Source organism: Pristiophorus japonicus, chromosome 2 (assembly GCF_044704955.1).
Source record: "Pristiophorus japonicus isolate sPriJap1 chromosome 2, sPriJap1.hap1, whole genome shotgun sequence".
NCBI lineage: Eukaryota > Metazoa > Chordata > Chondrichthyes > Pristiophoridae > Pristiophorus > Pristiophorus japonicus.
In genome coordinates this window covers 316,783,861-316,798,996 of record NC_091978.1, presented here as the reverse complement: position 1 = coordinate 316,798,996, position 15,136 = coordinate 316,783,861, and the positions used below count along the sequence as shown (strand labels likewise).

At 42.1% G+C, this 15,136-nt stretch overlaps 1 protein-coding gene across 3 annotated transcripts in view; it reads left to right on the top strand.

The window, feature by feature from the left end:
* bbs7 (Bardet-Biedl syndrome 7) overlaps window positions 1–14,294 on the top strand; it is a 68,909-nt gene extending 54,615 nt beyond the window's left edge. For all 3 annotated transcript variants that reach the window (XM_070871790.1, XM_070871787.1, XM_070871797.1), the window contains 4 exons: window positions 3,630–3,739; window positions 3,840–3,943; window positions 9,648–9,771; window positions 12,913–14,294. In XM_070871790.1, the coding sequence (XP_070727891.1) occupies window positions 3,630–3,739; window positions 3,840–3,943; window positions 9,648–9,771; window positions 12,913–13,046 (472 nt within the window). In that variant the 3' untranslated portion in view covers window positions 13,047–14,294. The remainder of the gene's footprint in view (window positions 1–3,629; window positions 3,740–3,839; window positions 3,944–9,647; window positions 9,772–12,912) is intronic.
* Window positions 14,295–15,136: the final 842 nt, after the last annotated feature.

Here is a 15,136-nt window from a genome sequence, read left to right as displayed (position 1 = left end):
TTAGTGTCATTTGCAAACTTGGAGATATTACGTTCAATTCCTTCGTCTAAATCATTAATGTATATTGTAAATAGCTGGGGTCCTAGCACTGAACCTTGCGGTACCCCACTAGTCACTGCATGCCATTCTGAAAAGGACCAGTTTATTCCTACTCTTTGCTTCCTGTCTGCCAATCAGTTCTCTATCCACGTCAGTACATTACCCCCAATGCCATGTGTTTTAATTTTGCACAAAAATCTCTTGTGTGGGAACTTGTCAAAAGCCTTTTGAAAGTCTAAATACATCACACCCACTGGCTTCCTCTTGTCCACTCTAGTAGTTACATCCTCAAAAGATTCGAGAAAATTTGTCAAGCATGATTTCCCTTTCATAAATCCATGCTGACTTGGACCGATCCTGTCACTGCCTTCCAAATGCGCTGCTATTACATCTTTAATAATTGATTCCAACATTTTCCCCATCACCGATGTCAGGCTGACCGGTCGATAATTCCCTGTTTTCTCTCTCCAACCTTTTTTAAAAAGTGGGGTTACATTAGCTACCTTTCAATCCATAGGAACTGATCCAGAGTCAAAAGAATGTTGGAAAATGACCACCAATGCATCCACTATTTCTAGGGCCATTTCCATAAGTACTCTGGGATGCAGACTATCAGGCCCTGGGGATTTATCGGCCTTCAGTCCCATCAATTTCCCTAACACAATTTGCTGACTAATGAGGATTTCCTTTAGTTCCTCCTTCTCGCTCGACCCTCGTTCCCCTAGTATTTCTGGAAAGTTATTTGTGTCTTCCTTAGTGAAGACAGAACCAAAGTATTTGTTCAATTGGTCTGCTATTTCTTTGTTCACCATTATGTCTTGAATCTTTTTGTGTACCCAAACTGTTCAGGTAATGCTTCAGACCGAAAAGGTGTTCTCAAGATGGTAGTTTTAATGTGGTAGTGTAAATTCCTGGATTCTTTTACCTCAATCTGGTTCAGTAAAATTACTGAGTCGAATACCTCTTGTGCTTTGAACAAAGCAGTCTTTATTACCGGCCAGTAAGACCTATCAGACAGAAGATATACTCTCTGGATAGAGCGTACACACTCCCTACGGATAGGTGAAGTTACATCGTAAAGCGTTAACAGTTATACAGTTTTGAAATCAGATAACAAAATACAAATGGATTGACAGTCTAACTCAGCCACTCATTAGTCAATCTATATGAGATGTTCTTCTTGAAAGCTCAAGCATTGCCTCTAAATGTTTCAATCTAATGGTGTGACTATTAACTGAGACCTTGCAATTCTGCAGATGTATTTCATGTTACAATTAGATGTTATTGGCAGGAGTAGTGACTTGAAACCTTGAGACAGACTGTTAGCTATGCTGATGTTGCACTATTTGCAATCTGACATTCTCCCAGCTATTCTTCCATGGCTTATACATTTTCATATATCCCGTTTACCTTACTGTCCTTAATTCCATATATTCCGTTCAGATATCCACAGTAGTAAGTACTGACTTCATGGCCCCTACGGACGCATACGAGGTTCGCACGTGCTCATAGGGGCCCTGCAAGTTCCGGGTTTAGGCATGCGAAGTGTTGTTGACTTGAAAAAATCTACTTTGGAAAATCTTTCTGTTCAGCAAATTTGAATAATAAATGCAGTGAATTGGTTTTTAAAAAAAAACGCTTGCATCTATGCTTTCTTCCATCTAATTGGTTTTGCTAACAAGGTTGCCCAAAGCTGTTCACCACAGGGATTTTCTTGGTGTCATTTCTGGGTCTGTTGTAGACTAATTGATAAAGATTGATTGCTTTGATAAGTCAAAAACCACATTATCATTTTTTCATGCGACCACCAGGATAGTAGAAGGCGAACTAGATGGACCATGTTTGTTTATGTTATCTTATGTGATTGGTCTTGTATTATTGAGATCAATCCTTCTCCCAGCCCAACTCTGCAGCCAGCCTTTTCATACATAAAAACGAGCGATAAAACTTAGCAATTTGTAATATTTAGTTTAGCATCTTCAACATTATACAGAAAAGATTAATACTAAAGAGCTCTGTAATGCTATAAAAAATATTTCTTATTTTCTTCTTGGGAATTATGGGCTCAAAATTGGCAAGGAGTTGCTCCGTTTTTTTTGGAATAACTTGATTTTTCTGGAGTATCTTAAAAATCCCCATTTTGCACATTCAATTTGCATCAGTGTAAGTGAGTTGGTTACGATTTTTTTAGTTTAATTTAGCTTTTCTCAAAAGGGGGCGTTACCAGTCACCTTATGCCAGTTTTGGCCATTTAGGCCACTTTGGCCAGCTAATAGTTACACCAAATCTACTTAGGCCACCGTATGTGGCCACTTCAGAAAACCCTTGCGGAGAGTTCAGAAAATCAGCGCAGATAGGTACATCAGAGGCCAGCAGAACTTAATGACTTGACTAAAGAATGTGAATAGGATCAAACAGCTACACAGGACATCACTTCGCAAAGTTAATTTACTATACAACAGAAGCATTCATGGAAGCTTAAACTACAAAAATAAAAGAAGTAAAAGATAGTTGAATTAAATTGCCCTAATCTCACAACTAATTTAAACAACTATTTATTTACAATGATTATACTGGGCCAAAATTGAGCCCATATTATCTAAATAAAGTCTACTTCAATAAATAAGATATTCTCTCAGTGTTCCTCTGTCACTTATGTTCTTCTTTCACAATAGCACTAGGTGAATAGGCTTGACAAATGGTCACCACTTTTCACAAGAGACAAAACATATTTACATAATTTTTTCAAAATATCCAGAAGTCCAGGAAAATGACAAGCCACTAAGAAAGTTCAAAAAGAGCTACAGTGCATAAAATTTCAAACCTGAGGCCAATCGCACCGGGACGCCACTCGGCCAGGGCTAGGGGCAGGCATCGGGTCCCACACACACACAGCGGCTGCAACATGCACACAGAGAGGCTGGGGGCAAGGAGCTACTGCACGTGCGCGGACACTCCATTGCGCATGTGCAGATGTTCTGGCACTATTTTCAGTGCAGGACGCTGGCTCCGTCCCTGACCCGACTGGTCACGCTGCGTGAAAACCGAGGAGAGGCCGGACAGCGGCCAAAGTGGGGAGCGATTTTTTTTCGCCGCACTTATCAACGGAGAAAAGCAGCGCATCTCCGGTAGTGCGCAGAAAAAAGGGTGGGCCAAATTTGAGCCCTATATATTGAACGCCAACTTTTTTAAATGAACTATAAACTGTTTTATTGTGCAATGGTTTTTATTTTATTATTAATTAACCATCACAAGGATATAGTGTGTGAAAACAATGTCATGTACAGTGAGGTATTTGATTAATTTAGTTACTTTTTCTGTCACCAACATTATTGGGACTTAATTAGCTATATTTGAAAATTGTTTGTTCGTACATATGTTTCAATCTTCTGACCTATAAAACTTTTATTATCTTTGTCCATGAGCAGCCCCAGGAGAAATGAACTGGGCTATGTAAAATATTTATTAAATCAGTATCGATTTGTTGCAGAATAGTAACCTTGTTCTCGGTTGAGTTACTCTGTTTGTTTGTTTTCTGATAGATTTGCTTTTGAGGATATTTAATTAGTGTATTTTGAATTTGTTTTTAGAAAAGGCGAAGGAACTTTTAAATCTGACAACATCTCTACCATTTCCATCTTGAAAGATATATTAACAAAAGAAGCTACAAAACGAAAAATCAGTCTCAGCATCTCGTATGGTGAGAACCAACCCACAATTTAATTTGGTGTCCTTTTCAGGTCCTAGAATTTCATCATTTATTAACTGTTTTTCTGAGGGGCATGTGTCTTTTTTTAAAGATGTTAATGAGGAATCGATAAACTACACGTTAAAATTGATCCATCCCAAATTGGAACATCAGTTGCTGTTAGCCAAAAAGGTTCAGCTGATCGATGCGTTGAAGGTAAGTTGCACAACTCATATAACAAACAAACTGAAAAAAAATCAGTTCATAAGCAAGTCTTTTGCGTAGCCATGCATTATAGGCTGTTCTCTTTTTTTTCTCTCGAACATGCACGCACAAACAAAATGGATGTGAGTCTAGGAGTAGTATACTGCTATAGTCTTTTCAAATGCAGTGGCAGGATTGTTCGACATTGTGTTGTATTGAACGATTCCAAAATAAAATCATTTTTGGTGATGTAGAAACTGTTCCTTTTATCAATTAAAAAAGAAATCTTAACAAATTTAGACCTGATGGCTTGCATCCTACGGTCTTAAGAGAAGTAGTGACAGGGATTGTGGATGCATTGGTTGTAATTTACCAACATTCCCTGGATTCTGGGGAGGTCCCAGCAGATTGGAAAACTGCAAATGTAACGCCCCTATTTAAAAAAGGAGTCAGACAAAAAGCAGGAAACTATAAACCAGTTAGCGTAACATCTGTGGTTGGGAAAATGTTGGAGTCCATTATTAAAGAAGCAGTAGCAGGACATTTGGAAAAGCAAAATTCGGTCAGGCAGAGTCAGCATGGATTTATGAAGGGAAAGTCATGTTTGACAAATTTGCTGGAATTCTTTGAGGATGTAACAAACAGGGTGGATAAAGGGGAACCAGTGGATGTGGTGTATTTGGACTTTCAGAAGGCATTTGACAAGGTACCACATAAAAGGTTACTCCACAAGATAAAAATTCATGGGGTGGGGATAATATATTAGCATGGATAGAGAATTGGCTAACTAACAGAAAACAGAGAGTCGGGATAAATGGTTCATTCTCGGGTTGGCAATCAGTAACTAGTGGGGTGCCACAGGGATCAGTGCTGGGACCCTAACTATTTACAATCTATATTAACGACTTGGAAGAAGGGATCGAGTGTAACGTAGTCAAGTTTGCTAATGATACAAAGATGGGAGGAAAATCAATGTGAGGAGAACACAAAAATATCTGCAAAAGGACATAGACAGGCTAAGTGAGTGGGCAAAAATTTGGCTGTTGGAAAGTGTGAGGTCATGCACTTTGGCAGAAAAAAATCAAAGAGCAAGTTATTATTTAAATGGAGAAAGATTGCAAAGTGCTGCAGTACAGCGGGACCTGGGGGTACTTGTGCATGAAACACAAAGGATAGTATGCAAGTACAACAAGTGATCAGGAAGGCCAATGGAATCTTGGCCTTTATTGCAAAGGGGTGGAGTATAAAAGCAGGGAAGTCTTGCTACAGCTATATAAGGTATTGGTGAGGCCACACCTGGAATACTCGTGCAGTTTTGGTATCCATATTTACAAAAAGATATACTTGCTTTGGAGGCAATTCAGAGAAGGTTCACTAGGTTGATTCTGGAGATGAGGGGGTTGACTTATGAGGAAAGGTTGAGTAGGTTGGGCCTCTATTCATTGAAATTCAGAAGAATGAGAGGTGATCTTAGCGAAATATATAAGATTATGAGGGTGCTTGACAAGGTGGATGCAGAGAGGATGTTTCCACTGATAGGGGCGACTAGAACTAGAGGGCATAATCTTAGAATAAGGGGCCGCCCATTTAAAACTGAGATGAGAAATTTCTTCTCTGAGGGTTGTGAATCTGTAGAATTCGCTGCCTCATAGAGCTGTGGAAGCTGGGACATTGAATAAATTTAAGATAGAAATAGACAGTTTCTTAAACGATAAGGAAATAAGGGGTTATGGGGAGCGGGCAGGGAAGTAGACCTGAGTCCATGATCGGATCAGCCATGATTTTATTAAATGGTTGAGCAGGCTCAAGGGGCCGTATGGCCTACTGCTGATCCTATTTCTTATGTTTTTATGTTAAATTATCATTTGCAAAACCAGATTAGGTTGGGCTAACTTTCCAAGACTGATTACTGGCTCTGCTAAACTCTCTGTTTAAAAAAAAAAAGAGTAGCCATATTGGACAAGAACCCACCTTTCGTAATTGAGTGTAGTTGCTCATATAAATGCACTTCCTGGAAACGAGTGCTGTGCCGAAGGCTGCTGTGTGTCCTGGAATGGGACACAAATCCCCCAGGCACTGTTTCTAACAGCACAGTAGAACTGCCCCATTTCAACTTTGGGCCTCACAGCCCCAACCACTCCATGACATCACCCCTCCGCCAGTGCAGAAAGCTGGCACTTACTCAGGAGTGTTGTGTTATTTCAATAATAGCATTGCTATCTTCTGGATGCTTGGATTAGCAAGTCTGGCAGGTTTATATTGGGATCGCCATTGGCTACATTTCAGGTACCATAAGCGTAAACTAGCACTGACACTAGTATAAAAACACCTTTTAAGGTACTAGAGAGATAAGCTTCGATCGGTTGAATAACCTTTTCTCATTTTTAACTTTCTTTTATGTTCTTATTTTTTTTCTGTTCTCTTTACCCCTCTTGTGCCTTTCTCTTCTGCCTCCTCCACATTCATGCCATCTTTCTTTTCTACCCTCTTGGGTACTTTGCACCTCACAAATCCCTACTCCACCTTTTTACTATTAGTGATATCCGGCCTCCTGTATGGTTCAGAGCTGTGGACCATATGCAGTAGACTCTTCAAATCGCTGGAGAAATACCACCAACGATGTCTTCGCAAGATCCTGCAAATCCCCTGGGAGGACAGACGCACCAACATCCGTGTTCTCGATCAGGCCAACATCCCCAGCATCGAAGCACTGACCACACTCTACCAGCTCTGTTAGGCGGGCCACATTGTGCGCATGCCCGACACAAGACTCCCAAAGCAAGCGCTCTTCTCGGAACTCCTACATGGCAAGTGAGCCCCAGGTGGGCAGAAGAAATGTTTCAAGGACACCTTTAAAGTCTCCTTGATTAAGTGCAACATCCCCACCGACACCTAGGAACACCTGGCCAAAGACCGCCCTAGGTGGAGGAAGAGCATCCGGGAGGGCGCTGAGCATCTCGAGTCTCGTCGCCGAGAGCATACAGAAAGCAAGCGCAGGCAGCGGAAGGAGCGTGCGGCAAACCAGACTCCCCACCCACCCTTTACCCCAACGACTGTCTGTTCCATCTGTGAGAGACTGTAGTTCCCGTATTGGACTGTTCAGTCACCTGAGCACTCACTTTTAGGGACCAAGTTTCCACAGGAGTTGCTCCTTTTTTTTGGAGCAATTAGTTTTTTTTGGAGTATCTTAAAAATCACAATTCTCCACATTTAGTTTGTTCCAGTTTCACTGAGTTAGTTCAGTTTCTTTTTAGTTCATTTTTTTTTCAAAAGGGGGCGTTACCAGCCACTTACGCCTGTTTTGGCCATTGAAGCAAGCTTAGACAACCAATAGTTACTCCAAACTAACTTAGCACTAAACACCTTCACAACAACATTAAAGAAGCATAAGTACATTTCAAGCACTAAGCACTAAACAAAGCAGTACATTTAAAGCACCAAGCACTAAACAAAGCACAAAAATAAGCATTCAATAACAAATAAAAAATACAAAAGAACCAAGACTTACTTTTTGTGCTTTGTAATAAGCAATTAATTAACAAATAAAAAATAGAAGGAAACCTGCACCTAAAGCACCAAGACCAAAGTAATAAGCAATCAATCAATCAATAACAAATAAAAAATAGAAGTCCTACCTTTTATGAGGAGGAGTGGGGGGAAGGGGGGAAGGAAGTGGGGGAGGAGGAGGAGGGGGTGTGGGGGGCAACATTAAATATTAAACGTCGGAGTCCCAGCCTACTCACGACTTGCCCCAATCTCTTTGCTTTCCTGCTACCCCTCCCCCTCCCCCCCCCCCCCCCCCCGAACATCTCCGAGACAGTCCCAAGGAATACTCGATGACTTCAGTCATCTTCCTTCTTGATGGTCACGTTTGCCAGCTCCTGTTCCCTTTCTTGTTTGTCTTTCTGTTCCCGGGATCTCCTGTCTCCGATGACAGACATTGCCGTCTGTTCCCTCGCAGGTCGCGGTGAGGAGCCTATTCAGCCAGGGCTAGGGGCGGTGTGCTTCGGGCCCCTCCCACACAGAATCTGGGGGCGAGGAACTACTGCACATGCATGCACACTCTAGCACGCATGTGCAGAGGTCCCGTCACTGTTTTCAGTGCCGGGACCTGGCTCCGCCCCCCGCTGGTTCTGCTGCACTCCGCCGAGTCCGAAGGAGGCCCGATGAGCGTGGAGAATACCACGGTAAGGATTAAGCGCGCTTTTTGTTCCAGAAAGTCGGCGGGCCTCACGGAGGTGCACCGTTCTAAGGGTTGGTGGAAACTTGGCCCCATAAAGTGGAAGCAAGTCTTCCTTGATTTTGAGGGACTGCCTATGATGATGATGATGCCTCTGTCTTTTTACTCTCCTGCCACCATCCCAGGCTTGAATTCTTTTTGGATAACCCTCCGTGTCTCTGAAGGGCCCATTGAGGTACTCACAGAATCATATAATTTTACAGCACAGAAGCAGGCCATTCAGCTCACCTTCCCTGTGCCGGCCCTTTGAAAGAACTATCCAATTAGACTCAGACTGGGACCTGAGGGATGCGGGGAATAGTCGGGAGACTGAGATTGGCACTCTGGAGTGGGGGGGGGGGCGCGGGGAGATTGTGACTGAAGGCGATCAGGAGATTGGGGCAGGGGGAGAGAGGGAAACTGGACAGGGCAATTGGAGCTTGGGTGGGGTGGGGGAAAAGAGGAACAGGGCTGGGCTGGGCGTGGGGCTCAGCATTTCCAGCAGAGCCAAGAGCAGCAGCAGCAGCATGGTGAGTGGGTGAAGTGCTAAGAGAGGAGCAGCCAGTGAAGGGGTGAGTGAAACCTGGGGATTTTATTCTGAGCAAATAGTGAAAGATTGTTACCAATAGTAGGTGAATGAGGAACAAAGGGACAGCGAGAATCACGAGCATCAAATGCATGGAGGAATGAAACACAGTCGGGTCGAGTATGGGCCGGCAGCGGCCCAGAGTAGTGCTGTGGATTTGGGCAAGCACTCCTGCTCCTCCATGCTCCACAGAAACGGAAGTAAAAACTTTCCCTGCCATGTCTTCAATGTCCTCCAGTAGTCCCTTTAAGGACTGCTATTTAGGTCACTGTACATCTGAAAAAACTAGTCTGAGCATGCTCCATCTAGTTTTTCATGCGTTTTGCAGAAGGGTCTTGAAACATGGGCATATCTAAAATGCTGCTGTCCGGATTCTAACCCGCACCAAGTCCCATTCACCCATCACCTCTGTGCTCACTGACCTACATTGGCCGCTGGTCCACCAATGCCTTAAATGTAAAATTTTTGACCTCTTGTTCAAATCCATTCATGGCTTCCATCCTCCTTATCTCTGTAACCTCCTCTGCGAACTCTGTGTTCCTCCAACTCTGGCCTCTTGTACATGTTGCACTCCCTTCGCCCCACATTGCCGGACATACTTTCAGCCGTTCTAGGCCATAAACTCTGGCATTCCTTTCATAATATTCTCCGTATCTCAACCTGTCTCTCCTCCTTCAAGACCTTCCTTAAAACCTATTTCCTTTAGTCATCCCTCCTAATAGCTCCTGCTTTGGTTCAGTGTCGTGTTTTGTGTGATTACACGTCTACAAAGCACCTTAGTATGTTTTCCTACATTAAAGGCATCATATAAATACAAGTTATTGTTATATTTATAGCAATAGTAGAATGTAGAGAGTCTCTGAAATTAAGTGTAATGATCTGTGTGATCAAGTGACCCATTTTCATTGCAGGAGCTGCAAGTATATGAAGGAAATGTGGATTTCCTCATACCTGAATACCGCTGCATTTTAGAGGAAGCTGATAATCTACTGGAAGAGTATAAGAAACAGCCTGCTCACTTGGAGAGATTGTATGGCAAGTACTGTAAATTAAGAGAAGGAATACTATGAAGAGTTGAAAACATACAATTATGCTGATAGATGTCTTTTCCAAGTGCGCATTACACAGCACAACCCGTGACCTTTTCCATTAATTTCAGTTCCTCCACTCCCTCTAAAAGCAACCATGCTTTCCGAGCTTCAGAATGGCTTGCACAATTAATACTTTTGAAATGATTCTTAATGGGATTGCATGTTGTAGCTGAAACATTCTCCGGTGCATCAAAGAAGCTTAGCTCCTTTGGCAGAAAACCTGTGCACTAAATTATCTCCTCCTTTGCTCCTAAAGGTGGTGACACTGGTAGGGTATGGTTCCCCAGGTGAGGGTCATTCTCCAGTACCTCTAAATATTAAATCAACAACAACTTGCATTTATAGCGCCTTTTAACATAATAAAACATCCCAAAGCGCTTCACGGGAGCGATTATCAGACAAATATTTGACTCTGAGCCACATAAGGAGATATTTGGACAGATGACCAAAAGCTCGGACAAAGACTGAGATTCTAAGGAGCGTCCGAAAGGAGGAAAGAGAGCGAGAGAGGTGGAGAGATTTATGGGGAGAATTCCAGAGCTTAGGGCCTAGGAAGCTGCGGGCATGGCCACCAATGGTGGAGCGATTAAAATCAAGATGTACAAGAGGCCAGAATTGGAAGAGCTTAGAGATCGCGAAGGCTTGTAGGGCTGGAGGAAGCTACAAAGATGGGGAGGGGCGAAGCCATGGAGGGATTTGAAAACAGGGATGAGAATTTTAAAACTGAGGTGTTGCCAGACCGGGAGTTAATGTAGATGAGTGAGTGCAGGGATGATGGGTGAACGGAATTTGGTGAGAGTTAGGATACGGGCAGCAGAGCTTTGGAAGAGCTCAAGTTTATGTAAGGTCGAAGATGGGAGGCCAGCCAGGAATGCATTGGAATAATTAAGTCTAGGGTTTCAGCAGCAGATGGGCTGAGGCAGAGTCGGGCGATGTTACGGAGGTGGAAGTAGGCAATCTTGGTGATGGAGCAGATATGTCATTGGAAGCTCATCTTGGTGTAAAATACGAACAGTCTGCTTTCAGCATCAGATAGTTACCAGGGAGAGAGCTGGATTCAGTGGCTAGGGAACGGAATTTGTGTCAGGTACCGAAGACCGAAGGCTTCGGTCTTCCCAATACTTAGCTGGAGGAAATTTCTGGTCATCTAGTACTGGATGTCGGACAATTAGCGTGACAAATCAGAGACGGTGGAGGGGTTGAGAGAAGTGGTAGTGAGGTAGAGCTGGGTGTTGTCAGCGTACATACGGAACCTAATTTGTTTACGGATGAAGTCGTCGAGGGCCAGCACGTAGATGAGAAATAGAAGGGGGCTAGGGAAAGATCCTTGGCAGACTCCAGAGGTAACCGTGCGGGAGCGGGAAGTGAAGACATTGCAGGTAATTCTCTGGCTACGACTGGATGAAACCAGGTGAGGGCAGTCCCCCCCCAGCTGGACGACGGAGCAGAGGCATTGGCGGAGGATGGTCTGGTCAACTGTGTCAAAGGCTGCAGACAGGTCGAGAAGGATGAGGAGGGATAGTTTACCATGGGCACTGTCACTGTCACATAGGATGTCATTATGACTTTGATGAGGGCCGTTTCAGTACTGTGGCAGGGCGGAAACCTAATTAGAATGATTCATCATACATGGAGTTGCGGGAAAGATAGGCACAGATTTAGGAGGCGACAACATGTTCAAGGACATAATAAATCATTATTACATGTTTGAAAGTTGTGCTTTAAACTATGGTGTTTGTGGTATCTCTAGCTCTGAGGGTATATCAATTGTAGTGAAAACGTAGGTGGTTGTGGTTGAACACCGTTTAATCCACATCCAAGGAAGACCTGATAACCCATACAAGATGTCGGGGAAGAAAATCTAGCCCAAACATGAAGTCTGCTTTGTGACAGGAATAAACTGGATAATCATCATTCTCTGTTGTGTATGTTGTTTATTCAACAAATAGTAAGTAATTTTAATTTTAAAATAATGTAGTTAATTTTTTTTATTCCTCCATTTCCTTCCCTTTCATATCCGCCTTTTCTGAAGGATGTGGCTGGGGTTAAAATTTTACAGGAATCACAGGACCTATAGTAATTCACTAAGGTGGTCATTCTTCACGTGTGAGCTCAGACAATTTGTATCAATAGGCACTTTCACTATGGATGGCATCACAACTGAACCTGATTGTGGCCTCAGCTTACATCCACACATACCCATTTATAATAGGGATCACCGAATAATGTGAGGAGCAGGAACTTTGGTCAATTCTTTTCAACCAACATCACTAAAAAGATAATCTGGTCATTATCACATTGCTGATTATAGGAGCTTTCTGTGCGCAAATTGGCTGCTGCGTTTCCTACATTACAATGACTACACTTCAATAGTACTTCATTGGTTGTAAAGCGATTTGGGACGTCCTGAGGTCATGAAAGGCGCTATATAAATGCAAGTCTTTTTTCTTTTCCCTAGCCTGAGGATATTGAGGCCAATTGTAGTGTCACACTGCCATCCCACTCCAATCAGTTAACTTAGCAGAGACAGTGTGGCCTTCCTGCTCTAAATGGGTCACCACCACACCAAGCAGTTTAATTACCCTTTGAGTCACCACGTAGACATGTTAAATTCCCTGTCTTTCAAGACTCTGAGGAAAATGAAATAGACATGTGGATACAATAAAAACAAAAATATTGTGCACTATTTAAAGGTCGATAATGAGAAGACACAGATTTAAGATGATTGTGAAAGAACCAGAGGCACATGAGGGGAAACTTTTTTATGCAACGAGTGGTTAGGATTTGGAATGCACTGCCTGATAGCATAGTGGATACAGATTCAGTAGTAGCTTTAAAAAGGGAATTGAATAAATACTTGAAAGAGAAAAAATTCCAGGGATGTGGGGGGAGAGTAGGACTAACTGAATTACTCTTCGAAAGAGCCAGCACAGATTCGTTGGGCCGAATGATGATCTGTGCTGTACTATTTCTATAATACTCGGCTTCCATTTGTTAAAGTGTAAGAGAAATGTGTAGCACTTGAACAGTAAAGTGTGAGGTGCATCTTTATGTTCATACTAATTCTTTTTTTTTTCTCATATAGGCATGATAACTGACCTCTTCATAGATAAATTCAAATTCAAAGGCACCAACGTGAAAACCAAGGTTCCTCTTTTGCTGGAGATTTTAGATAATTATGACCCTAAAAGTCTTGTGGCATTCTTTGATTCAGCCTAGAGAAACTACTCAAAGTCTGTTGAAAAACAAATGTAAAGTTCCTGACCAGGTGCTATTTTATAATAGTGAACTACTATGATTAGAAACAGTTCACTAATAATGGAACAGGCATTCAATTTTATTGAAGGCAAGAATAAACAGGAATTGATCATGATGCTGTGACGGTATTTTAGGGATAAATTTATTTCAATCGTCCGCCGTAACTTCGGCAGAAGATCTGTGTAAACCCTGGAGAAATGCTCTAAGTAGTTTTTACCTGCTTCTCTCGGTTTTCATGGATCTTTCTCCAAATTTATGGCAAATGAGTTATGTCAGTCTTTCTCCCATCTGATTTTTCACAATTTACTTATTTATATATATGTTTGCAACTTGTATTAAACGAATATTGTTTTATTTTTTCCTCCTTTTTTCTTTGAAATGTAATAATGGGCACACTGTGATTTTTCCTCATCTTCCTCTGGAGCAGCACTATTGCTTACATCTGTCATCGCTCCAAATGTGTAAAATATCTCTTGTATAGACCAGAGACCCATATACTTTGTAGGCTAACGTGTTAACCCCTGGAGTCTTACAAGTGTTTTTGCCATCTGAGAGAGCTAACGTGCACTGTTTTGAGACATACTCAATGTTTGACCTACTGGGGTAAATATGTAGATTATGGAATCACTCATTAATATCATGTACATATAATACAATAATCTTGTTGTCAATATTGTGTAATACTTGTAGGAGTATACTCGGGGGTGGGGGGAGCAGGGTTTCAACTGGGGGGATCTGCGAGAAGATTTCATGGGCCTGCCAGTGTCCAATCACTATACAGGAGAGACTATTGATGCTTATGGCAGGAAAGAAGGAGATTTGGGCATAATTTGAACGGAGACTACCAATATCTCTTATGGAGCTGCATCAAACTGCAGATACAGTGGCTGCGAACCTGCGCCAATCCCCTATATACATTATTACTGCAGTAACATTAGTTGTTGCAAACCTTTTCAACGTTACATATGTTCTTGTCCTCAAAGTTTCTATTAAATTACCAACACTAAAATCTTACCAGTTAACTTCATGTGCTAAAGAATGTGTAACAGCAATGGCCGCCTTTTCGGGACAATCTATCATAGCCTCTTGGATTACATTACATGTGGGCAGTTAGTTGCTGAACTATTTTTAAACTACTGTTCTTTCATTCCACTGCTTACAATCATTGATGCAGTGATTGTGTTGTAAATAAAATAAATTGTAAATATGGTGGTATTGAAGATATCATTAATATTAAATTGTGATACATTCAACAGATCTCCATCACAACATGTTCTTGGTTTGGTCACACCTTTCTGTTGAAAACCTGACAGAAAAATAGATGTAAGAATGTAAGAAAATATGGATCAAGAAAATACCATTTGATTGAATAGTATCACCAAATTACTGCAAATACTATTGTCTATTGCTGTGACTTGGCAGCTATTTGTAAAGATGATTATTTTAACTACAGGGGCTTGCTTCCGTCCAGATGGTCCAATGTTTGAGTGGAGTGTTCAGCAGTTTCTCGAGTATGAACAGGATATTTTGCACTTCTCTTGTCACGGAATGTAGAAGTACTGGTTACTGACATTTTCAAAGTAACATCACCATTGTCCAGTAACTCGAGGGGGGGTTCAACTGGGGGGATCTGCGAGAAGATTTCATGGGCCTGCCAGTGTCCCATCACTATACAGGAGAGATTACTGATGCTTATGGCAGGAAAGAAGGAGATTTGGGCATAATTTGAACAGAGACTACCAATACCTCTTATGGAACTGCATCAAACTGCAGATACAGTGGCTGCGAACCTGTGCCAATCTAGCACTGGTGAATCACCGCCCCGGCTTGTGTAGCATATATGCGTTTCTATAGCTACAAATGTATGAGTCTGAGGGCCGAGGAGAGGGAAGTCAGTAAATATTCAAGCATTTTAAGGGCATTAAAGGAGAATGAGACAACATTGAAAAGAGTGGTTTAGCGATGAATGGGCCAGACGCATAAAGTGAGAAGATTGGACTATTGTGAATGTTGATATTGTTGTCCTGGTGACTCCACACCCTCTTCCCCCT